General features: G+C 46.9%; 1 protein-coding gene across 4 annotated transcripts in view; it reads right to left on the reverse strand.

The window, feature by feature from the left end:
- Positions 1 to 26299, reverse strand: part of CNKSR2 (connector enhancer of kinase suppressor of Ras 2) — a 236725-nt gene that overhangs the window by 94318 nt on the left and 116108 nt on the right. For 2 of the 4 annotated variants that reach the window (XM_054399314.1, XM_054399305.1), the window contains exon 9: positions 6899 to 7045. The exons of the other annotated variants lie outside the window; for them this stretch is intronic. In XM_054399314.1, coding sequence (XP_054255289.1) covers positions 6899 to 7045 — 147 coding nt within the window. The remainder of the gene's footprint in view (positions 1 to 6898; positions 7046 to 26299) is intronic. 4 annotated transcript variants of the gene reach the window in all.

A 26299-nucleotide genomic window follows, 5' to 3' on the forward strand; every position in this document is an offset into this window, starting at 1 on the left:
GACAGCCACAACATTCCCCAAGGCCACAGCTGCCCAATTCAAAGGTTATCAAAGCAGTCATGAAAAACACAGGCTGAAAAAAAGAAATAATAAATAAATAAATTTAAAAATCCCCTGGCTTCACAAATTTGGATATGTTTCCAGAAAGCATCATAGGAAAACTCTGAGTGGCTGTTGATAGATACTGATAGATATGAAAACAAGCAAGTGACTGGAAAAAACCCTAACAAACCAGCCCAGCACTTCCTTCAAGCAGAGCACAGTGATGGGGAAAAAAAAATTATTTTTCTCTCTGTACTGATTAACCTTAGAGTTGGAATTGATGCACTTGTAAATACAAGCTCATTATGTAACCACACAAACACAGAACCATTCAGGTTGGAAAAGAGCCTCAGGATCACCTAGTCTAACCCTACTCTGCAAGGCTCACCCCTAAACCACATCCCCAAGCACCACATCCAAACCACCTTGAAACACAGCCAGGCTTGGGGACTCCACCACCTCCCTGGGCAGCTCATTCCAATGCCTGACCACTCTTTTTCCCAATATCTACTCTAAACATACCCAGTGGCAGCTTGAGGCTGTTCCCTCTTGTTCTATCACTAATTTCCTGTGAGAAGAGGATAATAACACACAGCACAGCCACAGGCTAATTGTATTCTTTTACTGCACATCAAGCCATTCAAGATCAGTTTCAGGACTGCTGCACATAATTCTATTTCTTCTTTCTTTCCCTTAACCCTTCATATTTATTCTAAAGGATAAGAATAATTGTGGGAAGAAAGAACACATCACATTTCAGCTAAAAGGGAATAATTAAACCACCCAGGGAGTGAATCAATATCTATACAGACTGCATTTAACTAATTCCTGGCAATGTGAAGGCAGAGCTGTTCAAAGCAAACACTGAGCATTCTAAGAAGTTACCAATTAGTAACCAGTTGATATCTGAATGATCTAAAAGCATTTTCCACATCTGGAGACCATGAACCAACATTCCTGGCTGGCATGTGGCTCATCTAGGTCATCACAGGATCAGAAGGTGTTAGGGGTTGTAAGAGACCTCCAAAGATCATTGAGTCCAACCCCCCTGCCAGAGCAGGACCAGAGAATCCAGCACAGGTCACACGGAACACATCTGGACAGGGCTTGAAAGGTTCCAGAGAAGGAGACTCCACAGCCTCTCTGGGCAGCCTGCTCCAGTGCTCTGTGACCCATGAAGAGTGGACAGCAAACTCTTGAAAATGTCATCATCAGGATGCATAATGAAATTACCAGGGTGCCCTGTCACTCAGAGAGCAGATTTCTTCATCCACTGCAAGTCCTGCACACTGACTGAACTGGAAGATTTATCTTAGCACCTCCCCATGCATGCCTGGTGCCTCTCCACTGAGTCCACTTTCTCCTGTAGCTGCAAATGGCAACATTCAAAATGGCAAAACTTCAGATTCTTGCTCAAAAATGGCTAAACAAGCAGAAGGCAATTTTCCAATAATTGCCTCAACATTATTCACTTTCACTCCACGTCCAAGTGGAGTCCCTCAGGGCTCAGTCCTGGGACCAGTCTTGTTCAACATCTGTGTTGGTGCCATGGACAGAGGCATTGAGTGCACCCTCAGCAAGTTTGCTGATGGCACCAAGCTGTGTGGTACAGCAGACAGGCTGGAGGGAAGGGATCCATCCAGAGGGACCTGGACAGGCTGGAGAGGTGGGCACAAGCCAACCTCAGGAGGTTCAACAAGACCAAGGGCAGGCTCCTGCAGCTGGGGTGGGGCAATCCCAAGCACTGATACAGGCTGGGCAGTGAGTGACTGGAGAGCAGCCCTGAGGAGAGGGACTTGGGGGTGCTGGCAGATGAGAAGCTCAACAGGAGCCAGCAGTGAGTACTTGCAGCCCAGAGAGCCAAGCAGAGGCTGCAGCAAGAGAAGTGTGGCCAGCAGGGCCAGGGAGGGGATTCTGCCCCTCTGCTCCACTCTGCTGAGACCCCACCTAGAGTACTGCATCCAGTTCTGGAGCCTCTGTTACAAGAAGGATCTGGAGGTGCTGGAAGGTGTCCACAGAAGGGCCATGAGGATGAGCAGAGGGCTGGAGCTGCTCTGCTGTGAGGACAGGCTGAGAGAGTTGGGGCTGTTCAGTCTGGAGAAGAGAAGGCTCTGAGGAGACCTTCTTGTGGCCTTCCAGTATCTGAAGGGGGCTACAAGAAAGCTGGGGAGGGACTTTTGAGGGTGTCAGGGAGTGATAGGACTGGGGGGAATGGAGCAAAACTAGAAATGGGTAGATTTAGATTGGATGTTAGGAGGAAATTCTTCCCCATGAGAGTGGTGAGAGACTGGCACAGGTTGCCCAGGGAGGTGGTGGAAGCCTCATGCCTGAAGGTTTTTGCAGCCAGGCTGGATGTGGCTGTGAGCAACCTGCTGTAGTGTGAGGTGACCCTGCAGGGGGTTGGAACTGGCTGAGCCTTGAGGTCCCTTCCAACCCCGACAATTCTGTGGTTCTGTGATTATCAAAGGCTCTTAATTAAAACATGGCAGTGGCAATCTCAGTGTAAAAGAGTCTCAGTTTAATTCACTGAAACATTTACCTTCTGCATTCACTGCAACAGCTGTTAAACATACTGATTGGTGGGGCACATACAAAAACTCAGTCTCCTTTTGCCTCAATCTTCTTACACTAGGACAAACTTCTGCCACTTGACTGTTCTCTGGGGAGACCTCACCTGGAGTACTGTGTCCAGCTCTGGAGCCCTCAATATAGGAAGGACGTGGACCTGATGGAGAGGGTCCAGAGAAGGGCCAAGAAAATGAGCATGGGGTTGCCACAAGGACAAGCTGAGGGAGCTGGGGTTGTTCAGCCTGGAGAAGAAAAGGCTCCAGGGAGACCTAAGATTAGCCTTCCAGTACCTGAAGGGGGCTACAAGAAGGATGGAGAGAGACTGTTTGCAAAGTGACAGGATGAGGACAATGGCTTCAAACTAGAGAAAAGCAGATTGAGAGTGGATGTTAGGAACAAGTTCTTTACCATGAGGCTGGTGGATCCCTGGAACAGTTTGCCCAGGTAGGTGTTTGGGACCCCATCCATGGAGATCTTCAAGGTGAGGCTCAACAGGGCTGTGGGCAACCTGATCTAGTTGAGAATGTCCCTGCTGAGTGCAGTGGGGTTGGGCTGGATGACCTTTGGAGGTCCCTTCCAAGCCAGCCCCTTCTGATTCTGTGCTTCCACTTTCCCACCTGACTCACTCCAATTTCCTCATGACATGATGTCTCCTTTTTCCTCTCTGCACTCCACTCGCAGCAAGAAAAATCCACAGCAGTCAGTTTGCAGCTCCTAATTCCCACTTGCTCAGAATTTCAGCCTCACATCCGAAGAGCCTATTGAATTTTGATCACATTTTGTACCTTAAGAGAACTATTACTGACTCACAATTTCCTTATAGCTTGTGCCTCCTGAATAATACATGGGGTTCAATTAACTTAGCTGGAGGATGACAGCACAGTTATAAGCTCCTCAATTATTTCCTGACATCCTGATATCAGAAAACAAGTTATTATCCTTTCCCCTGCTTCCAAAGGTGACAGAAGTACTGCTCTTTCTTACTTTTTCCTCCCCCTTTTTAGCTATTTGCTATTACTTTCCCCCTTTCCTCTCACACTACCCCTGAGCTGCATCCCTACAGCAGAGAGCAGTGAGAGGGCAAGTTGCAGTTACACAACTGAGGAGTTTTTCTGGGGAAAAAAAAGTTGTTTTTTTAGTTTTTTTTAAAATTATTGAAATTGTCAAATAAACAAAATTGAAATTATTGAAACTGTCAAATAAACAAAATTTCTTCATCTTTTAAACAGCTATAAAGTGACACTGTGCTGCTGCTCCCTGTTATGAATCCAACAGCATTGCTTTCACACTTGGGCTACGCAGAGGCTTAACCATCAGCTGACTTTAGCATCTGTTCACCTCTGATCTGTGGAAATGAACAACAGAAAACTCCACATTAGGCAAGCTTCTGATGTTTGCCTTCACCCTGGAGCTTTTTTGACACTCAGCCTGCTGAAGAAAACTGTTGTTTCTCTCACCCTGAAATAATGAATTACAACAGACATGGATATGCACACTGCACACATAAGCTCTGAACGAGGCTCTGGCCTTTTTCTGGTGTCATGTTTGATAAAAATCAGAACAATACCACTGTGAGACCAGAATTCTAGCTCCTGTATCTCTGCTTGTCGTCATATCAGCCTTAAAAAGATTCCTATTTTCTATGCCATCATCAGTGAAAGATGACATTAAAACCAATATTGCCACTACTGCCCCTCCCCAAAGCTGCAGAATTATGGATGAACTCTACCTAGGCTCAGTCTACATTGAAGTTAGCTGTCCAGACATCCTTTGTCATCACATGGAGGGAAACAGGCATGGACAGGGTCCAATTCACCTCAGCCCAAGGTAGATCACTCTAAAAGAGGCCAAGAGGAAGGCACCAGGAACTGTTATGCATTTCCCACTGGCCAAAGGCAGGCTGAATGAAAAGCCTGAACAATATATAGATATGGAGGTATCCACACAGCAGACATCTAAGGCTAAATCTGTTGAATAATACTCTGCTATCTGTATTCAAAGAATGGTTTAGGTTGGAAGGGACGTTAAAGATCAACGAGTTCCAACCCCCCTGCCGCCATGGGCAGGGACACCTTCCACCAGCCCAGGCTCTCAAGGTCTCATGCACCCTGGCCTTGAACACCTCCAGGCAGGAGGCATCCACAACCTCCCTGGACAACCTGTTCCAGTGTCTCCTCACCCTCACTGGAATCAATTTCTTCCTAATCTCCAGTTTCAATCTGCCCCTCTCAAGCTTCAATCCACTTCCTATCATCCTATCACTACAAGCCCTTGTAAAGAGACCCTTCCCAGCTTCCTTCAGGTACTGGATGGCTTCTCTAAGGTCTCCCTGAAGCCACCTTCTTTCCAGGCTGAACAGCCCCAAATCTTTCATTCTGTCCTCACAGGGGAGGTTCTCCAGCCCTTTGTGACCTGCTCCATCAGTTCCACGTCCCTGTTCTACTAGAGGCACCAGAACTGGAAGCAGTGCTCCAGGTGGGGTCTCACAAGAGCAGAGCAGGGGAGAAGAATCACCTGAGATGTAATTCAGAGCCAAACAGAATACACTAAAAGATAGCTGGATTTTTCCTTCTGAAAATGAGTGTGGAATTTCAAGCAAGCCCAGGACTTTAGCTTATGCCTGCAAAAGGTCCATAAGAATCCTCACTTCCCTCCTGGACTTTAAAAGATGAAAATTAGTTTCTGTCCAATCTCTTCCCAGCCTTTTAGAGTAGCCTGTCTTGAATCAGTTGCTTATTTGCTACTATCTGCATCAATGGCCCATGTCAGAAACTTCTTTTGCAGGGTCTGCTGTGTAGTTAATTCCAGCAAATGATTAAGTGGAGCAAAAGAAAAGGAATAGGTAGGAAAAGGACCCAAATCACTCAAAGACAGACCAAACTTACCCAAGGAGGAGTTGGATTGCAAGCATTTGACCCCATTTAAAGCAGCAGTGTGCATTTCTCATTTGCATTTATACCCTCACTACAGCTATGGTGAAAGTGCAGCCCTTCAAGCACAGCCATTTGGAGACTCACATCATGCATCCAGACCTGCAGTTTTATCTTCAGACACTCAAGAGAGGTTCTATTTTTTTTTTTTTCTTTTGGCTGAATGAGTTTTGGGTCACATGTCTAAGTCAGTCCTTTAGCTCTGAAAGGCCAAAGGGATCTCAATCATTTCAAAGCTTACTCAAAGACAAACCATTAGGAAATCATTTTTATCTAGCTCTATGTGTTTGAAAGTTTTTTTTTCCACAGCATTATTTCTTTGTAGGAACCTCTCCAGATTTTAAATGGCCAAGACCAGTAGCTGGCAGTGGCATTCCCATCTCTTGTTTTCCTTTTTTGCCCCAAGCATTTCTGTCTCAAATGCACTTCATTTGAAATTAAACATTTGGCTGTGATAACCAAAATGTCCCAAAGAATGCATTCCTTCTACTTTTCTAAACATACTGAACAGAAGAATAATGTTTTCTAAACATTATCTGAACAGAATAATAACTAAAAAAAAAAAAAAAAAAAAAAGAGGGATTATTTGTCAGTTCCATCTGTTGGTTACATCCTTTTCATCAATCTGGACATTTCTTTTATTTCCTACTGTAATCCATCCCAGTGACAATTATTACCCTAGAGTGAAACAGGAGAGCTTTAATGAACCCATTGCACAGTTTTCAGCACACTTGCAGGCTTCCCAGAATTAAAGGCCCAGCTGGACAGCCTATGCTGCACCTCAAAGGTTCCATCTCAAGGAGAACTTTGACCTGAGCATGGCTTTATTTAACAGGTGGAAATTTGGATGGTCAAGTGGTTCATTGAAGGAAAAAGAAAAATCACCTTATAAATTTCCCTCCATGAATGCAAAGTGAAAAAAAATCAAGATTTCTTTTTTTTTCTTTTTTCTCACCTCCTCTCTTTCTTTGAGGTGAAGGTAGAGGTTAACAGGCACTAGAGGTTAACAAGAAGCCAGACTAAAGTTGATAGAAAAGTTATCTGAGGGCTACTTTTCTGCATTGCCAAACAATGGGATGATTACTTCTTAATCTGGCAAAGTTCTACTGCCAGGTTTGATTTTATTTTATTTCTTTTTTTTTTTTTTTCAGATAAGCCCAGATAAGAACAAACTGCAGAGGGGCGGGGGGGGAGGGGTGGTGGTGGTAATAAATAAATAAAGGAATTTCAGAAAACAGTTTTTCAAAGTATACAAAAGCGAATCCGTATGCTGCTGGGATGAAGCACAACAAAAGCATCACTGAGATAATCTTAGAGTTAAAATGATGGTGCATGACTTTATGATTAAGCTTCATTACCTGCAGAGCAAGGGGCTTCCATCTCATATTTTTCAGTAAAGCTGGTGCTGAGGTAAGCATGCTCTGAGGTCGCTTTTTCAAAGTTAAGATAACACCACTCGGGTCCTCTCGTAGTGCATTCACCAAATTTTTCAACTGCCACCCCACCTGGTAACCAGCAAAATCATTACAATAAAATTCACAGCATCACAGTAGCACAGAATATCACAGTATAGCAGAGGTTGGAAGGGACCTCCAGAGTTCATCAGGTCCAACCCCCTCCTGCCAGAGCAGGAGCACCCAGGGGAGTCTGCACAGGAATGCATCCAGGTGGGTTTGGAAAGGTTCCAGAGAAGGAGACTCCACAACCCCCCCGGGCAGCCTGCTCCACGACTTTGTCAGCCTCACTGTAAAGAAGTTTCTCCTCATGTTGAGGTGAAATCTTCTATGTTCAAGTTTGAACCTGTTGTTCCCTGTCTTATCACTGTGTACCACCCAAAAGAGCCTGGCCCCCTCCTCCTGACCCCCACCCCTCAGCTATTGATAGACATTGATCAGATCCCTCTCAGCCTTCTCTTCTCCACACTAAACAGCCCCAGGGCTCTCAGTCTCTCTTCCCAGGGGAGATGCTCAAGTCCCCTAAGCATCCTCCTGGCTCTCTGTGGGACTCTCTCCAGCAGGTCTCTGTCTCTCTTGAACTGGGGAGCCCCAAACTGGACACAGGATTCCAGCTGTGGTCTCAGCAGGGCAGAGCAGAGGGGAAGCAGAACCTCCCTAGCCCTGATGGCCACACTTTTCTTGCTGCACCCCAGGATCCCATTGGCTCTCTTAGCCACAAGAGCACATTGCTGTTCCAAAATTGTGGTACAGTAGGCAATATGAAATGTTCCCTTTTTTCTTTGTCTTTTTTTTCTTTTTAAATAAGTTTACTCAAATAGCATAATAGGAATGTATATAAATATATATATGTATGTAAAGGAGATTAGCTCTAGAAAGGTGAAAAAAAAATACTACATCAAAATCACAGCAATAATTATAATGCATTAAGCTGGATATGCATCAGTTCAGGGTTTAGAAGCAATAAGCCACTGGTGCTCCACTGTAAATGCAGAATTCAATCTCCCAGGTGTTTTCTTGTCCAAAATCAGCTCTGCTACGTAGACTTCAGAGAGTAAAAAGTTCAGAGGCCCTGGCTTCTGCATTGACAGTTCAGTCCAAAACTCAGCATTTTGTACTCCATGGGTACTAAAGCTCAGCTCAAAACTCAGCATTTTGTACTCCGTGGCTACTACTTAAAGTTCAGCTCAAACCTCAGTATTCTGTACTCTGTGGATACTACTTAAAGTTCAGCTCAAAACTCAGCATTTTGTACTCCATGGCTACTAAAGCTCAACTCAAAACTCAGCATTTTGCACTCTGTGGCTACTAAAGCTCAGCTCAAAACTCAGCATTTTGTACTCCATGGCTACCTATTGAAAGTTCAGCTCAAACCCCAGCATTCTGTACTCCATGGCTACTATTTAGAAGTCCACTAGGCACATCTTACATTTAACTATCCTAGCAGCTTGCAAGCCCAAAGCAGGTCAGGAAAATCTTCTACTTTTCACACTGCTATCAAAATCAAATCAGAACCACAAGGCCTTTTTTTCTTTTTTAAATAGTATTTCTTTCATGATGATTTCAGAAGCAAACACAATAAATCAAGAAGAGAAATGCAGCCTAGCCTCTACTTGCACACTAGCCCAAAGGCAGTTTCTTCACTCAAGGACAGCAGTTTGAAATAGTTGGAAATGAAGAACTTGATTACCACAGAAAGCAAAAAGTTCTTATTGACAAATTGCAGGTTAGAACTCTCTGAATTTGTTGGCTTCACATTTTTTTGTGAATGAAAGGGGCTAAAATATGAAACCAGTAGGACTTTCTGATTAAAAGGACCTAAAATCTGAAACCAGTACAACTCCTTTTGAATAAAAGGATCTAAAATCTGAAACCAGTACAACTCTTTCTGAATAAAAGGATCTAAAATCTGAAACCAGTAGAACTCCTCTTGAATAAAAGGACCTAAAATCTGAAACCAGTACAACTCTTTCTGAATAAAAGGACCTAAAATCTGAAACCAGGATAACTCTTTCTGAATAAAAGGACCTAAAATATAACTCATGACAATGGTTTTCAGTCTAAATAATGTCTGACGTTAGGTATCTAACTTGAAATGCTCTGCAATTTCAAGCTTGGCACACTGAGTAGCAAGACTTAGTATCACACAGTCCTTGAAAATCTTGGCCTCTAGGCTTAGGAAGTGATTACTTCTGTAAACCTGACATCTTGCCTACCACCTTCTCTTTCTCCCCCTAAACAGGGACATTTTCCTGAGGTTTAAAGGATCACAATGAGAAATATTTTCCTTCCTGATAGAAGGAAAAACCTGAGGAAGCAAAAATTAACTTACTGAAAAGCAAAACCCTTACTGAAACAGCATCTAGAACTCTGAAAGGATAAGGTAGCAGCAGCAAAAAAAAAAAAAAAAAAAAAAAAAAAAAAGTTACTTTATATCTTGTCAATATATTGGGGGGGAAAAAAAATCAAATAGGTAAAATGTGAGGTGAGAGAATGCAGATGTTCCTCGTGATTGCTCTAGAGCAATACCACACTCATATTTATTTGTTACTCATGTTTAAGGAAGGTAATCACATGCAGGTTGCTGCTACTTATTTTTCCCTGATTCCCTATCAGACCAAGACTCACTTTGTTTGCTTAACATCTCTTATGTCAAGAGCTGACACTCCCATGCTACTTAAACCAACACTGATGCTTACCAGCAACCCTGGATCACACCTCACCACTCTTCCTTACCTACTCTGAACCTACCTGGACTGTTTTGATCACAGCAAAGTTCCTTCTCTCTTTACTTCTAGAATAATATTAGTGTACACTAATGCTTGCCAGCAACTCTGGATCACACCTGAAGGTCACCATCCTTCCTCAGCTACTCTGAACCTACCTGGCCTGTTTTCATCCCAGCAAAATTCCTTCTCTCCTCTAGAGTCATATTATTGTACACTAATGCCTACCAGCAACACTAGATCACACCTCACCACTCTTCCTTACTACTCTGAACCTACCTGGACTGTTCTGACCACAGCAAAGTTCCTTCTCTCCTCTAGAGCCAGATTATTGTACACTGATGCTTACCAGCAACCTTAGATCACATCTCATCACTCTTCCTTACCTACCCTGAACCTACCTGGCCTGTTTTGACCACAGCAAAGTTCCTCCCCTCTTTACTTCTGTAGTAATATTATTGTACACTAATGCTTACCAAGCAACCCTGGATCACACCTCAAAACTCTTCCTCAGCTACTCTGAACCCACCTGGCTTCTTTTCACCCAGCAAAGTTCCTATTCTATTTACTCTAGAGTAATATTATTGTCCACAAAGGAATAGGATGTTGGCAGCATGCATCTTTATGGAGTGCTTTCCAGCTTCCACAGAAGACTTCCAAGAATGCTGGAATGCTCCTTTTCAGTCCAATGTAGTGGGTCTATAGCTGTTATACTTTGAATAAAATCAAACAGGGAGGTAATCAGCTTCAGTTCAATTTCCAACACCCAGTGAAGCCTGGAGGCTTCTGTTTCAACAGTTTCTACACCAAGTCTCTGTACCTCCAAGCTTTGTGTCTTAATGTTCTGATTTTATAAACAGTTATTGTGCTATTTACAAGACTGTTTCCTTACTCAGACTTCCACCACAGGATCAGAGGATATTAGGGGTTGGAAGGGACCTCTGCAGAGCTTCCAGTCCAACCCCCCTGCCAGAGCAGGACCAGAGAATCCAGCACAGGTCACACAGGAACACATCCAGACAGGGCTGGAAAGGCTCCAGAGGAGGAGACTCCACAACCTCTCTGGGCAGCCTGCTCCAGGGCTCTGGGACCCTCACACTGAAGAAGTTCCTCCTCATGTTGAGGTGGAACCTCCTGTGCTGGAGTTTCCATCCACTGCCCCTTGTCCTATCCCAGGGTGCAACTGAGCAGAGCCTGTCCCTGTCCCTTCCTTCCTGACCTGCAGCCCTCAGCTATTGATAGACATTGATCAGATCCCTCTCAGTCTTCTCCTCTCCAGACTGAACAGCCTCAGGTCTCTCAGTCTCTCCTCACCAAGCAGTCTCCAGTCCCTTCAGCATCCTTGGAGCCCTCCCTTGGACTCTCTCCAGCAGATCCCTGTCCCTCTTGACCCTGGGAGCCCAGAACTGGATGCAATATTCCAGGTGAGGTCTCAGCAGGGCAGAGCAGAGGGGGAGGAGAACCTCCCCAGCCCTGCTGGCCACACTTTTCTTGCTGCACCCCAGGACCCCCTTGGCCTTCTTGGCCCCCAGGGCACATTGCTGTGCCATGCACAACTTGTTGTCCACCAGCACTCCCAGGTCCTTCTCCTTGGGGCTGCTCTCCAGCAGATCCCCTCCCAACCTGTCCTGCTGCAGTTTATTCTTCCTTCCCAGCTGCAGGACTCTGCACTCATCCTTGTTGAACCTCATTGGGTTCCTCTCTGCCCAGCTCTGTCTGTCCAGGTCTGAATGGCCACACTTAGAATGACCACTCTTGGAAACAATACATTCCTCACATCTCCACAAAGCTACCATGGCTTGTGCAAGCTTTTACCTGCTAGCCAGAAGAAAGAATTAAAGGGCCTGCAGTCTGTGTAAGGCAATCTCTGCATGCAAGTTACTGGCACACATTCATTCCCTAATGGAACAGCTGAAGAGAGATTTCTCTCTCCTCCTGCTGAAGCAAGCAGCCCAGGGAGCTTGAAGAGGAACATAATGCCACCCCAGTTTAAGGAGTCAGGATGTCAAATGCTTGCCAGTTAAGTTGGGTAGGAAGCTGCATGTGAAAGCTGTGCTCTGAAGCCATCTGTTTCTCCCTGGAACAGCCAGAGGGATATAAATGAAACAGTGATTTTCAACCTGATTTTTGAATGCCCTTCTTTGCAGGGAGAAACTGCACTCTGTGTTTCAGCTATGCCTTGCTTAGCAATAAATGGGAGATTATCCAGTCTCTTTATGAGAGTTAGGGGGATTAAAGGGGAGGGGGGGGGGGGGGGAAATCAATTCAAAGCACTAAATCTAATGTATTCAATGTAAAAACTCATCAATATGAACAGTTTAATGGTTTTTTTTTCCCCCACAGGAAAATTCTAGTTTACTATAAATTTCACAGAATCACAGAAGCATTCAGGTTGGAAAAGAGCCTCAGGATCCCCAAGCCCAACCATTAACCCTACTCTGCAAGGCTCACCCCTAAACCACATCCCCAAGCACCACATCCAAACCACCTTCAAACACAGCCAGGCTTGGGGACTCCACCACCTCCCTGGGCAGCCTCTGCCAATCCCTGACCACTCTTGCAGGGAGAAAATTCTTCCTACTGTCCAGTCTAAACCTCCCCAGTCACAGCTTGAGGCCATTCCCTCTTGTTCTGTCACTAATTCCCTGTCAGAAGAGACCAGCAGCAGCCTCTCCACAACCTCCTTTCAGGTAGCTGGAGACAGCAATGAGCTCTGCCCTCAGCCTCCTCTTTTCCAAACTAACCATCCCCAGCTCCTTCAGTCTCTCTCCATCAGATTTCTTCTCCAGGCCCTTCCCAGCTTCCTTGCCCTCCTCTGCACTGCCTCCAGCACCTCCACATCTCTCTGGCATTGAGGTGACCCAAACTGGACACAATACTCCAGGTGTGGCCTCCCCAAAGCTGAGTGCCAGGGGACAATCCCCTCCCTGCTCCTGCTGGACACAGCATTGCTGATCCCAGCCAGGATGCCTTTGGCTTTCTTGGCCACCTGGGCACACTGCTGCCTCCTCTTCAGCTGCTTGTGAATTTCAAATGCAGAGAGATCTGGACAGGTTAAATCCATGGGCTGAGGTCAGTGCAATGAGGTTTAACAAGACCGAGTGTCAGGTCCTGACCTTTGGTCACAACAACCCCAAGCAATGCTGCAGGCTTGGGGCAGAGTGACTGGAAAGCTGCCTGGTAAAAAAGGATCTGGGTTGCTGGTGGATGGCTGAACATGAGCCAGCAGTGTGCACAGATGGCCAAGAAGGCCAACAGCAACCTGGCCTGGATCAAAACCAGGAGTGGGACAGTGATGGTGCCCCTGTAGTCAGCCCTGGTGAGGCCACAGCTTGAGCACTGGGGTCAGGTCTGGGTGTCACAGCATAGGAAAGACATTGAGGGGCTGGAGAGTGTCCAGAGAAGAGCAATGAGGCTGGGGAGGGGTCTGGAGGCATCATACGAGGAACAGCTGAGGGAGCTGGGGGTGTTCAGTGTGGAGAAGAGAAGGCTGAGGGGAGAGCTCATTGCTCTGTACAACTACCTGAAAGGAGGCTGGAGTGAGGCTGGGGTTGGTCTCTCCTCCCAAGGAAGCAGTGAGAGGATGAGAGGCAATGAGTTGAAGTTGTGCCAGCAGAGGTTTAGGTTGGACATCAGGCCACAGAGCTTTTTTGGTGAGGATGGAGGAGGAGGACTGTGGGCTTAGGAAACACCAAGAGAAAGTAAGCCTGGCATGCAAAGGTAGGGGAAGAGGAGAAGAGAGTGAGGGAACATCACAGGGATGCTCAGAGGGGTTGTGCTGATATGTTTCTGCCAAGGACATTATAGAACCTTTGCTGGAAGTGTCTACTGCCAAGATAAGGGAGACACATCCAGGCTAGCTCTGAATTTCTCATCTCATCTTGCCCAGAGGTTGTGGCCAGGCTGGTAAGTCAGGGGGCAGTAAAGCAAGGTGGGCACACAGAAGCCCATCCCAGCTCAGACACATCCTCTTCATCTCCCCTGCCTCTTGCCCATGCCTCCTACTGACTTCTTCACCCCACCCCCCCCTGGAATATCCAGCACCCATTACCCCAGAGAGCAGAGAGCTTTAGCAGGAGGAGCTGCTAGAAGTCTGCTCCCCTAGCTACAATCTGTGGAAAGAAGATAACTTGAGCAAGATTTTAACAGACCCCAAACACTTCTTTGGCTTGCAGCAAGTACATCTGGATGACAATATCACAAGGGCCTGAAATGCAACTTTTGTTTTGAGCTCCTATCCTCAATTGCCAAGAAAGGCAGCATTTCAAACCAGAAAAAAGGTTACTCTTAACACAATGACTTTTTATTCCCAGCTTAAACTACAGCCCCATTTATGACAAGCTTGGAAAATTGGGAGTAATCCTCCCTTCTTCTGAAAGTAAACATGGCCATGAATGGAATCTCTTTTCTGAGCCTCAAATGCAATTGGATGGATCTAAACTAAGTCTTTCTTAGGGTGATGCAAGATCCAATACTAAATAACCTGTAGTCTGAAAACCCCAGCACATGCATCCCAAAGAAACCATGGCACAGCTGCACAGTTTCCAAGCAGTGTGCAAATGTCCTGCACACTGACACTGCAGCACCTAACAGGGTGGAAACACAATCAGATGATAAATAAAGTCCAGATTTCCCCAGGCATAGATTCATAGAATGGTTTAGGTTGGAAGGGAACTTAAAGATCATCAAGATCCAAACCCCCTGCCATGGGCAGGGATACCTTCCCCTAGAGCAGCTTGCTCATGGCCTCATCCAGCCTGGCCTTGGACACCTCCAGGGAGGGGACATCCACAACCACCCTGGGCAACCTGTGCCAGAGTCTCACCACCCTCACTCCAAAGAATTTCTTCCTAATCTCCAGTCTCAATCTGCCCTCCTCAAGCTTCAATCCATTCCCTCTCATCCTACCACTACAAGCCCTTGATCAAAATCCCTTCCTGGCTTTCTTGTAGTCCCCTTCAGGCACTGGGAGGCTGCTCTAAGGTTTCCTTGGAGCTTTCTTTTCTCCAGGCTGAACATCCCCAACTCTCCCAGCCTGTTCCCACAGGGGAGGTTCTCCATCCTCTGATCATCTCTGTGGCCTCCTCTGGCCCCTCTCCAGCAGCTCCCTGTCCCTCTTGTGCTGGGGGCCCCAGAACTGGAGGCAGTGCTGCAGGTGGGGTCTGAGCAGAGCAGAGCAGAGGGGCAGAATCCCCTCCCTGTGCTGCTGCTCTCCCTGCTCTGGATGCAGCTCAGCACTCAGCTGCCTGCTGGGCTGCCAGGGACCACTGCTGGCTCCTGGGGAGTTTCTCATCAGCTGACACCCCCTGTTCCAAGGGTCACCAGAGTCCCACAGAAGTTAATGAGGGCTTTCTGCTTCCATGAGGTTTCTTCCCCAGTTACAGTAATTCTTTCCTGCCTTGCAGATTTGTAAAAGGGGAATATCTTTACACTTGAGAAGGCAAAGTGATATCTTCCTGCTGAATATACCATGTAAAGCCATGTGCTATTTTTTCCAGCTAAGCAAATAAGCAATTTCCACTACCATGTTTAATTTTTAAAACATTACTGTCATAGGGAAAGAATCAAAATTCTTATTCTCTTAATTGCCATGCAGCCAGAGCTCTTTGACTTATCAATCATTTCCAGTTCCAAGCTTTCACTCATTTGCCAGCTTTAAAAAAAAAAAAAAAATAGAATTTCTAGGAGGAAAGTGCATTCATTTGTGGTTTCTAAGAACTTCCACATCTATCACCCATCTTGCATTTTATAAATGAAAATCAATGCACAAGGAAGAAAAAAAAGAAATCAAGAAAATCCCAACCCAACCCAACCCTGCATTTCAAATCATTGTCTGTCAAACTTAGCAGATTGGTAAGCAAGTCAGCATCTGACAAGAAACTCTCTGGTGGCATGCTGTTAAATTAGCAGATTGATTGCCATCAACACCAACCAGAAATAAGGATGGTCAGCTGGCAGCCCTATGAAACAAACATGTTAGCAGCAAGCACTTCACAGAATCACAGAATCAGCCAGGTTGGAAGAGACCTCCAAGATCATCAAGTCCAACTGATCACCCAACCCTAACTAATCAACCAGAGCATGGCACTGAGTGCCTCATCCAGGCTGTTCTTAAACACCTCCAGGGATGCTGACCACACCACCTCCCTGGGCAGCACATCCCCATGGCCAATCTCTCTTTCTGGGAAGAACTTCTTTCTAAGCTCAAGCCTAAACTTCCCCCTGCACAGCTTGAGACTGTGTCCTCTTGTTCTGGTGCTGGTTGCCTGGGAGAAGAGCCCAACCCCCACCTGGCTACAACCTCCCTTCAGGGAGTTGTAGACAGCAATGAGGTCTCCCCTGAGCCTCCTCTTCTCCAGGCTGAACACCCCCAGCTCCCTCAGCCTCTCCTCACAGGGCTGTGCTCCAGACCCCTCCCCAGCCTTGGTGCCCTTCTCTGGACACCTTCCAGCATCTCAACATCTCTCTTGAACTGAGGAGCCCAGAACTGGACACAGCACTCAAGGTGTGGTCTAACCAGTGCTGAGCACAGGGCAGGATGACTTCCCTGCTCCTGCTGGCCACACTCTTGCTGATCCAGGCCAGGATGCCATTGGCCTCCTTGGCCAGCTGGGCACACTGCTGGCTCATGTTCAGCTCCTGTCAACCAGTCCCCTTTCTGCTGCTCTCCAGCCACTCTGACCCCCAGCCAGTAGCACTGCATAAGGTTGTTGTGGCCAAATTGTAGAACCCAGCACTTAGCCTTGGTAAATCTCATGCCCTTGGACTCTGCCCCACTCTCCAGCCTGGCAAGGTCCCTCTGTACTCCCTACAGCTGCAGATGCCTGGAAAAGCTAAAAAAATATAAATAAATAATGGAAACCCAGAAGGCTTCCACCTCCATAGAACACTATTGGGGGAAGGAACCACAGAGGATGTTTATGGAGCATAGACCACCACAGTGGTGAATCCTGGTGGTGGGAGAAGCAGTGTCAGGAGAGTAGCAGATGCCTTTCAGGGATTTACCCAGCTTCTTAAGCTGGTATGATGATGAAGGTCCATGCTTACATAACAGTTTTCTCCTGCAGAGGAGAGTTTAATAATCTTGTGATTGCATATGCTGCAATTCTAATTAGAGAGCATCTTGGCTGCATTAGAGCAATGCAATTTCAATCCAACATTCAAGTCAGTTGTCTGCAGCCTTACAAGGTCTACATCTGCCCTCCTCAAGCTTCAATCCATTCCCTCTCATCCTGTCACCACAAGCCCTGGATCAAAAATCCCTTCCTGGCTTTCTTGTAGCCCCCTTCAGGTACTGGCAGGCTGCTCTAAGGTCTCCTTGGAGCTTTCTTTTCCCCAGGCTGAACAGTCCCAACTCTCTCAGCCTGCCCTCATAGCAGAGGTTCTCCAGTCCTGTGATCACCTCCAAAGTCACAAGAAAGCAGTTTGTATGTCAGGCACATGGAACAAAATCACAGCTTTGACTTGAGCAAACCCCAACATTTCCCTGAAACTTCTGCTTCCTACCACCCAGCTCTGCAATCAGTCATTTCTGCTCGTTTTTGGCTATGCAAACTAAAGCTCAGGACTGACAGACTTCCCCCAAAACTAAGTTAGGAGCCAAATGGAGAGCTAAACACCCAAGTTCCTGCCTTTCATTAAGCTCCTCTGATCATATTTAGCCATCAGAAAACACATTTGGGTCCAGAGTACAACTTCTCACTGATTTAATTAGCAGCAATTAGCTCCATTCCACCATAACTCAACAAGCTTCACAAATGTTAGTAACAGGACTGCAGAGCAGCTGGGCAATGCTGCATCTGCTTTGTCCATGGGGGGAGGAGGGGGAACTGAAGCTTGAATTACCCAGGGACACAACATTAGTTCTGCATTGAAGCTTGGACACTCTTTAACAACAATGCTTACCTTTAACTGTCCACTGATACAACCAACCTTCAGTTTCAGAGCTACCTCACTCTTTTTGCTTTTGAGTCATTGCTAGCAACATCCTAGAACAAATAAATGAGTATATTTGTTGGGAACAGCAAAGACTCCAACTTCATTGGTTTGATTACATCCTAGTTCAGAGATAAAAGGTCAGTGGCTTGATAAAATTTGGAAGGAAAGAAAAAAAAAAAGGAAAAGGTCTCAGTTATTTATTTCTTTCAGGGTATGGCTCTAAAAAATTGGGACTGATTTCAGTTCATTCAGATTTGGTGCATCTCTGAAATCTGAAGCATCCTCCCTCACTTGGGTATCTGCTCTTCCCCACAGTGACTGCCTGCCTCCAGTGTGATGACTGTAAGGCATCTTTCTCTTCAGCCAGGAGCACAAATAAAGAAGAGATCCCAGGATGTGAGGGGTTGGAAGGGACCTCTGGAGAGCTTCCAGTCCAACCCCCTGCCAGAGCAGGACCAGAGAATCCAGCACAGGTCACACAGGAACACATCCAGACAGGGCTGGAAAGGCTCCAGAGAAGGAGACTCCACAACCTCTCTGGGCAGCCTGTTCCAGGGCTCTGGGACCCTCACAGGGAAGAAGTTCCTCCTCATGTTGAGGTGGAACCTCCTGTGCTGCAGTTTCCATCCATTGCCCCTTGTCCTATCCCAGGGTGCAACTGAGCAGAGCCTGTCCCTGTCCCTTCCTTCCTGACCCCCAGCCCTCAGATACTTACAAACACTGATTAAATCCCCTCTCAGTCTTCTCCTCTCCAGACCAAACAGCCCCAGGGCTCTCAGCCTCTCCTCATCCAGTTCCATTAGCATCCTTGTAGCCCTCCATTGGACTGTCTCAAGTAGATCTCTGTCTCTCCTGAACTGTGGAGCCCAGAACTGGACACAGGATTCCAGGTGTGGTCTCAGCAGGGCAGAGCAGAGGGGGAGAAGAACCTCCCCAGCCCTGCTGGCCACACTTTTCTTGCTGCCCCCCAGCATTCCATTGGCTCTCTTCACCCATGCATAACTTTCTGTCCAATAGGACATGTATGGGAGCCCAGGTGTCTAACTTCATTTCAGCAGAGCTCATGGTTCCACCACCCTCATAGTAAAGGACTTGTTCCTAACATCCAATCTCAATTTGCTCTGCTCTAGTTTGAAGCCATTGTCCCTCATCCTGTCCCTGCAGGCCTTTGCAAACAGTCTCTCTCCATCCTTCTTGTAGCCCCCTTCAGGTACCGGCAGGCTGCTCTTAGGTCTCCCTGGAGCCTTCTCTTCTCCAGGCTGAACACCCCCAGCTCCCTCAGCCTGTCCTCATAGCAGAGGTGCTCCAATCCCCTGAGCATTTTTGTGGCCCTCCTCTGGACCCTCTCCATCAGGTCCACATCCTGAATGAAGCTGCAAGAACGACCATGGGTGGCCTCATCCTTCCCCTGGGGCAGGGAAGAGAAGCCATCTTCTCCATATTTCCCATGGCACAAGGAATTTCCCATGCTCCTCCAGACTGAGCCTGCACTGATGACCCACCACAGCCACATCTGCCTTGCAGTAACTCTTCTGTCCTGCACTGTGCTTTACCTCACAAAGGGAAATCAAGGGCTCTGTGTGTGTGTGCATTGCATATCCTCCTATTTAAATTCCTAGAATGGTTGTCCTGGAATTAAAATACTCCAGACATACAAACATAGATGCATGCACACAGGTAGAGTGGTTGGTTTCAGATGAAATTTACATGATCACAAGTTCATGTTTCAGGAGGATTCCAGTGAGGCACTCAATTACAATGGTCTTTGACTCCTCTCTCTTTTCAGTGCAGAAATAAACCACCTGCCTTGAATAAACCCCAACTGCCTTGCAGCTAAACTATGCTGCTCTCCTTGAAGCAGATGTTCCTCAAGACTGACTTCATGAAATGAAAAGAAATTAACCTGCATGCAAAGAAATTGTAAGGAAATAGAATTAAAAAGAAAAAAAAAATCCTTGAAGGTCACTAGTAACAGAGGGGGGAAAAAAATAAGAGAAAAAAAAAACAAACTCCAAAAACTGCACCAAAAAAATCCCCAACACTAAAAGTCTTTAATTGAGCTGAAAACTTATGAAGCATCACTTAGCCAAACTAAGAACAGGGGACAGGGAGTAAAAGGAAATTGTCATCATCAAGCAGTGACTTTACAGCCATGAGAGTTCTTAATGTTCCATTTTACTGCTACAAAAATAATCAGTCACAGACCATGCACAGCATTCAAGCCACTGAGGTGTCTAAGCCAGTGCTGTGGGGTTCAGGCATGGAATTTACACTCATAGAATCAGAGAATTGTCAGGGTTGGAAGGGACCTCAAGGATCATCCAGTTCCAACCCCCCTCACACCTCACACCAGAACAGGTTGCTCACAGCCACATCCAGCCTGGCTGCAAAAACCTCCAGGCATGAGGCTTCCACCACCTCCCTGCGCAACCTGTCCCAGTGTCTCACCACCCTCAGGGGGAAGAAATTCTTCCTAACATCCAATCTAAATCTACCCATTTCTAGTTTTGCTCCATTCCCCACCCTATCATCACCCAACACCCTCAAAAGTCCCTCCCCAGCTTTCTTGCAGCCCCCTTCAGATACTGGCAGGCCACAAGAAGGTCTCCTGGGAGCCTTCTCTTCTCCAGACTGCACAACCCCAACTCTCTCAGTCTGTCTCCATAGCAGAGCAGCTCCAGCCCTCTGCTCATCCTCATGGCCCTTCTCTGGACACATTCCAGCACCTCCAGACCTTTCTTATAATAGAGGCTCCAGAACTGGACACAGTGCTCCAGAGTGTAGCAGAGGGGGAGAATCCCCTCCCTGGCCCTGCTGGCCACACTTCTCTTGCTGCAGCCCAGGATATGATTTGCTTGAATTCTTCCTCTCTCATGACACAGCCTTAACTTGCCTTTCTTACTCTTTTGATCTACTTTTACAACAGCTATCACTTCCTCACACTTGCTTACAACTACCTCCTAACTGGATCAGAGGAAGGCAAATGAATTATGCAAGAGCAGATGAGGCTGGACCCCGAAGACCAGCTGTGTAATTTACACAGCTGCAAGCCCCACAAAGCACAAATGGGATTTAAAGCTATCCAATCCTAACTCCTGCACGGCCCAGGCAGAACACAATTATCAGCAAATTAATTTGGACAATTCTGAAGACCTCTTCCCCTTAACCTTTCATCTCCTACTCTCATTTTCAGCAATTAAAAGGAAGATTACTGGCAGCAGAAAAATATCTTCCTTCCCCACACACCTGAATTTACACTAACAGTAAGGCTTTTAACTAACACTTATGAGGCAAAAAGTTTAATGTAATCTATTTTCAGTTCAGCAGGCATCAATAGAAAACAGCAATTCTACTTATTATGGGCTACCTGGGCAAAAAAACCCCATGCTCTCATCATGTATTCCACACCTCTGAGATGAAGAAATTGTGGAAGAATTAACTGCAGAATTGACAGAGCTCTCATTTTAAATTGCTTTAAATTGCCTGCAAATCCAAACCATGCCAAGATTAGCAGTCACTAACAAATACTACAGGAGTATAAAAATCAATTTTTATCAGGAATACAGGCAAAAAAAAAAAAAACACTTTAGGTAGCACAGTGTTTTTCATTAATTCTGTTGGAAATATTAATACCACTTACAACATCTGCATCTGGGGAGGAATAACAGCAGGCACCAGGACAGGTTAGGAGCTGCCCTGCTGGAAAGCAGCTCCACAGAGAAAGACCTTGGAGTGCTGGTGGGCAGCAAGTTCTGCATAGGACAGCAATGTGCCCTGGTGGCCAAGAGAGCCAATGGGATCCCAGGGTGCAGCAAGAAAAGTGTGGCCAGCAGGGCTGGGGAGGTTCTGCTCCCCCTCTGCTCTGCCCTGCTGAGACCACACCTGCAATCCTGTGTCCAGTTTGGGACTCCCCAGTTCAAGAGAGACAGAGACCTGCTGGAGAGAGTCCAACAGAGAGCCAGGAGGATGCTCAGGGGACTTGAGCATCTCCCCTGGGAAGAGAGACTGAGAGCCCTGGGGCTGTTTAGTGTGGAGAAGAGAAGGCTGAGAGGGGATCTGATCAATGTCGATCAATAGCTGAGGGGTGGGGGTCAAGTGGAGGGGGCCAGGCTCTTTTGGGTGGTGCACAGTGATAAGCCAAGAAACAACAGGTTCAAACTTGAACATCGAAGATTTCAGCTCAACATGAGGAGAAACTTCTTTCCAGTGAGGGTGCCCGAGCCCTGGAGCAGGCTGCCCAGAGAGGTTGTGGAGTCTCCTTCTCTGGAGCCTTTCCAAACCCACCTGGATGCATTCCTGTGAAGCCTGCCCTGGGTGACCCCACATTGGCCTTCTTGGCCAAGTCTCACTAGGGTAGAGCAGAACCTCCCTGGCTCTGCTGGCCACACTCCTCTGAATGCACCCCAGGACCCCCTTGGCCTTCTTGCCCCCCAGGGCACATTGCTGTGCCATGCACAACTTGTTGTCCACCAGCACTCCCAGGTCCTTCTCCTTGGGGCTGCTCTCCAGCAGATCCCCTCCCAACCTGTCCAGCTGCAGTTTATTCTTCCTTCCCAGCTGCAGGACTCTGCACTCATCCTTGTTGAACCTCATTGGGTTCCTCTCTGCCCAGCTCTCAGTCTGACCAAGTCTCTGTATGGCTGCACAGCTTTCAGGTGCCTCAGCCAAGCCTCCCAGTTTGGTCTCATCACCAAACTTGCTGAGCAGAGACTCTGAAAAACCTCTTCCTTGCTTTGTCTAGGAGAAGATTAAATGAGGTTAAGGGTCCAGAAAGGTACCATACTCTCCTTAAGTGTTTTTTTTTTCCTGAAGAAAACCAATATATTATCACTCATGTTGCAGAGGAGTGTTACCAAAATCTCCTTGAACTTTTTTCTACTGTAAATAGAAAGAGAATTCCAGCAACTAATTTCTGTGGGCTTGGCTTGGCCCACAAGAGTTTCCAGAGTACAGAACATGCCATATAAAAGCTGGGTGTCACCTACACAGTACATGACTCCCCAAAAAATCCAACTTAAGGTAACTTAAAGGTGCTTAAAGACATCTAACACATCAGCTTCTAGATGAAATGCATCAATAACTCACTGGATCTGCTCCTTTTGCCAAATTAAGCATATTTTTCTGCCATCTGTATTTACATACATTCTGAGTTGTAACCAACAACCACAAATGTTGGCAATCCACATGTCCATCATGTCATATCATAGATTCATGGAAGGGTTTAGGTTGGAAGGGACCTTAAAGATTATCTAGCTCCAAACCCCCTGCCACAGGCAGGACACCTTCCCCAGGCAGGGATACCTTCCCCTAGAGCAGCTTGCTCATGGCCTCATCCAGCCTGGCCTTGGACACCTCCAGGGAGGGAGCATCCACAGCCTCCCTAAGCAACCTGTTCCTGTGTCTCACCACCCTCACTCCAAAGAATTTCTTCCTAATCTCCAGTCTAGATCTGCCCTCCTCAAGCTTCAATCCATTCCCTCTCATCCTGTCACCTCAAGCCCTTGTCAAAAGTCCCTTCCTGGCTTCCCTGTAGGTCCCCTTCAGGTACTGTAAGGCTGCTCTAAGGTCTCATTGGAGCTTTCTTTTTTCCCAGGCTGAACAGCCTCAACTCTCTCATCCTCATTACAAGAGGGATATGGACATGCTGCAGTGTGCCCAGAGAAGGGCCATGAGGATGAGCAGAGGGCTGGAGCACCTCTCTTATGAGGACAGAGTGAAAGAGTTGGGGCTGTTCAGTCTGGCGAAGAGAAGGCTCCGAGGTGACCTTCTTGTGGCCTTCCAGTATCTGAAGAGGGCTACAAGAAAGCTGGGGAGGGACTTGTTAGGCTATCAGGTAGGGACAGGACTAGGGGGAATGGAATAAGTCTGGAAGTGGGGAGATTCAGACTGGACATGAGGAAGAAGTTCTTCCCCATGAGAGTGGTGAGAGCCTGGAATGGGTTGTCCAGGGAGGTGGTTGAGGTCCCATCCCTGGAGGTGTTTAAGGCCAGGCTGGATGAGGCTCTGGCCAGCCTGATCTAGTGTGAGGTGTCCCTGGCCATGGCAGGGGGGTTGGAACTGGATGAGCCTTGTGGTCCCTTCCAACCCTGACTGATTCCATGATTCTATGATCCTGTCCCCACGGGGGAGGTTCTCCAGCCCTCTGATCATCTTTGTGGCCCTCCTCTGGACCTGTTCCAGCAGCTCCATGTCCCTCTTCTGCTGGGGGCACCAGAACTGGATGCAGTATTCCAGGTGTGTTCTCATACTTGTATTAAATGCTTAGGTCCTATTATACTCCAAGTAGGAATTTTATACAACATGCAAAAAATACCTCCAAAATAAAGAAACTATGCAGAGGGAATAAGACCAGTCCACTTTTTGAGAAGCCTATACCATCCTGACTCTACACCTCCCCCTGTTTTCTCCTTGGAATATTTTTCTCTGCTGCTTTTACCACTGACACAACCAGAAAGCTTAGTGAGAACAGTAATCCTTTGTGTAAGCAATAATATTGTTTTCTGCACTTTAAGTTGGTTAAAGAGAGAACTATCCTGAGGCAAAATACACTCCTGAATTATATATGGGCAGAAATTCTGATTTGCCTCAGTAATTTTTCCCCCCTGTTGTTTATATTGGAAATATTTTAGATAAGCCTTTAGAGGATGCTGAGGATGGAATTTACAGGGAAGTTTAAGAGAAGAGAGTGCCTAAATCCTTTCCATTTTAGTGCCACTTAGCTATAAAAAAAAAAACCCAACAAAATTCTGTTTGCAAGGCAAAACTGATGCAGAAGGTTTCCACAGTTATTTAACCTCAACAGATCTCAATTTAAAAGACAACTTTCTGAACTTAGCACCAACTTTAGGCTTCATTTCATCACAGGATCAGACAGGCTCACAGGATGTTAGGGGTTGGAAAGACCTTCAAAGATCATCCAGTCCAACCTCCCTGCCAGAGCAGAACCAGAGAATCCAGCACAGGTCACACAGGAACACATCCAGACAGGGCTGGAAAGGCTCCAGAGAAGGAGACTCCACAACCTCTCTGGGCAGCCTGTTCCAGGGCTCTGGGACCCTCACACTGAAGAAGTTCCTCCTCATGTTGAGGTGGAACCTCCTGTGCTGCAGTTTACATCCACTGCCCCTTGTCCTGTCACAGGGTGCAAGTGAGCAGAGCCTGTCCCTGTCCCTTCCTTCCTGACCCCCACCCCTCAGCTATTGATAGACATTGATCAGATCCCTCTCAGTCTTCTCTTTTCCAGACTAACCAGCCCCAGGTCTCTCAGCCTCTCCTCACCAGGCAGTCTCCAGTCCCTTCAGCATCCTTGGAGCCCTCCCTTGGACTCTCTCCAGCAGATCCCTGTCCCTCTTGAGCTGGGGAGCCCAGAACTGGATGCAATATTCCAGGTGTGGCCTCACCAGGGCAGAGTAGAACTTTAAAAGTTCAGAAGATATTTACATTCCAGACACTCTGCATCCAACAAGTGGAGTGCATCCTGCTATGGGTGGTTTCCATCCACACAAAAGATCAGAGCAATCAATGAAATCCTTTGGTTTCACTGCTCAAGGAAATACTGTGAAGATTAAGACATCACTACAAGCAAACAGAGAATTTCAAGAGAGAATTTTGAACTATTTGACAGCTAATATTAGGAGCTGTGTAATAAACATCAATGTAAGTCACTCCACTGTTCTCCTGCTTTGCTGTGCAGTTGCTTTCTGAGATTCACAGATTGCACTGGGTTGGAAAGGACCCTCAAAGGTCATCTTGTCCAACCCCCCTGCAGGCAGCAGGAACACCTCCAACTAGGTCAGGCTGCCCAGGGACACCTCCAGTCTCATCTTGAATGTCTCCAGGTCTGGGGCCTCAACCACCTCCCTGGGCAGCCTGTTCCAGTATTTCACCACTCTCATTGTAAAGAGCTTCCTCCTGGTGTTCAACCTCAATCGACCCTGCTCCGGTTTCAAACCATTGTCCCTCATCCTAATGCTCTTCTAAACAGTCCCTCCCCAGTCTTCCTGTTGGTCCCCTTCAGATATTGAAATGTAGCTCTAGGGTCTCCCTGGAGCCTCTCTTCTCCAGGCTGAAGAGCCTCAGTTCTCTCAGGCTGTCTTCATAGGAGAGGTGCTCCAGCCCTCTGACCATCTTTGTGGCCCTGCTCTGGACTTGCTCCATCAGCTCCATGTCTCTCTTGTGTTTGGGGCTCCAGAGCTGGACACAGCACTCTAGGGGAGGTCTCAGCAGAGCAGAGGGGCAGAATCACCTCTCTCAACCTGCTGGCCATGCTTCTAGTGACTGATAATTTATGGCAAATTAGGAGGAGCAAGTTGAAAGAGTGGATCCCCTGTTTTCAACTGGTGAGCTGCATATGAAGGGTGAAAAAATTCAGGAAACAGGAAAGAGAAAATGTATTGTCTTCAGAATCACTTCTCTCTGAAGGAGCTGTAAGAATGGCTCTATCCAACCCAACTCACCAGCCTTTTGCTGTTGGCTCACTGTCATTTACTCCAAGGGAGCTTTTGAATCTCAGCATGACCTCCCCTGCTGCCCAGGGCTGCCTTGGGATACCAGGTTGTGACACTCCCCATGTAGTCCTTTTTTCTAGGACTACAATCAAGCCTTTTCCCCCCTCCCCCCCCCGTATGTCTCAAAATACCTA

Source organism: Indicator indicator, chromosome 1, assembly GCF_027791375.1.
Source record: "Indicator indicator isolate 239-I01 chromosome 1, UM_Iind_1.1, whole genome shotgun sequence".
Classification (NCBI taxonomy): Eukaryota; Metazoa; Chordata; class Aves; order Piciformes; family Indicatoridae; genus Indicator; species Indicator indicator.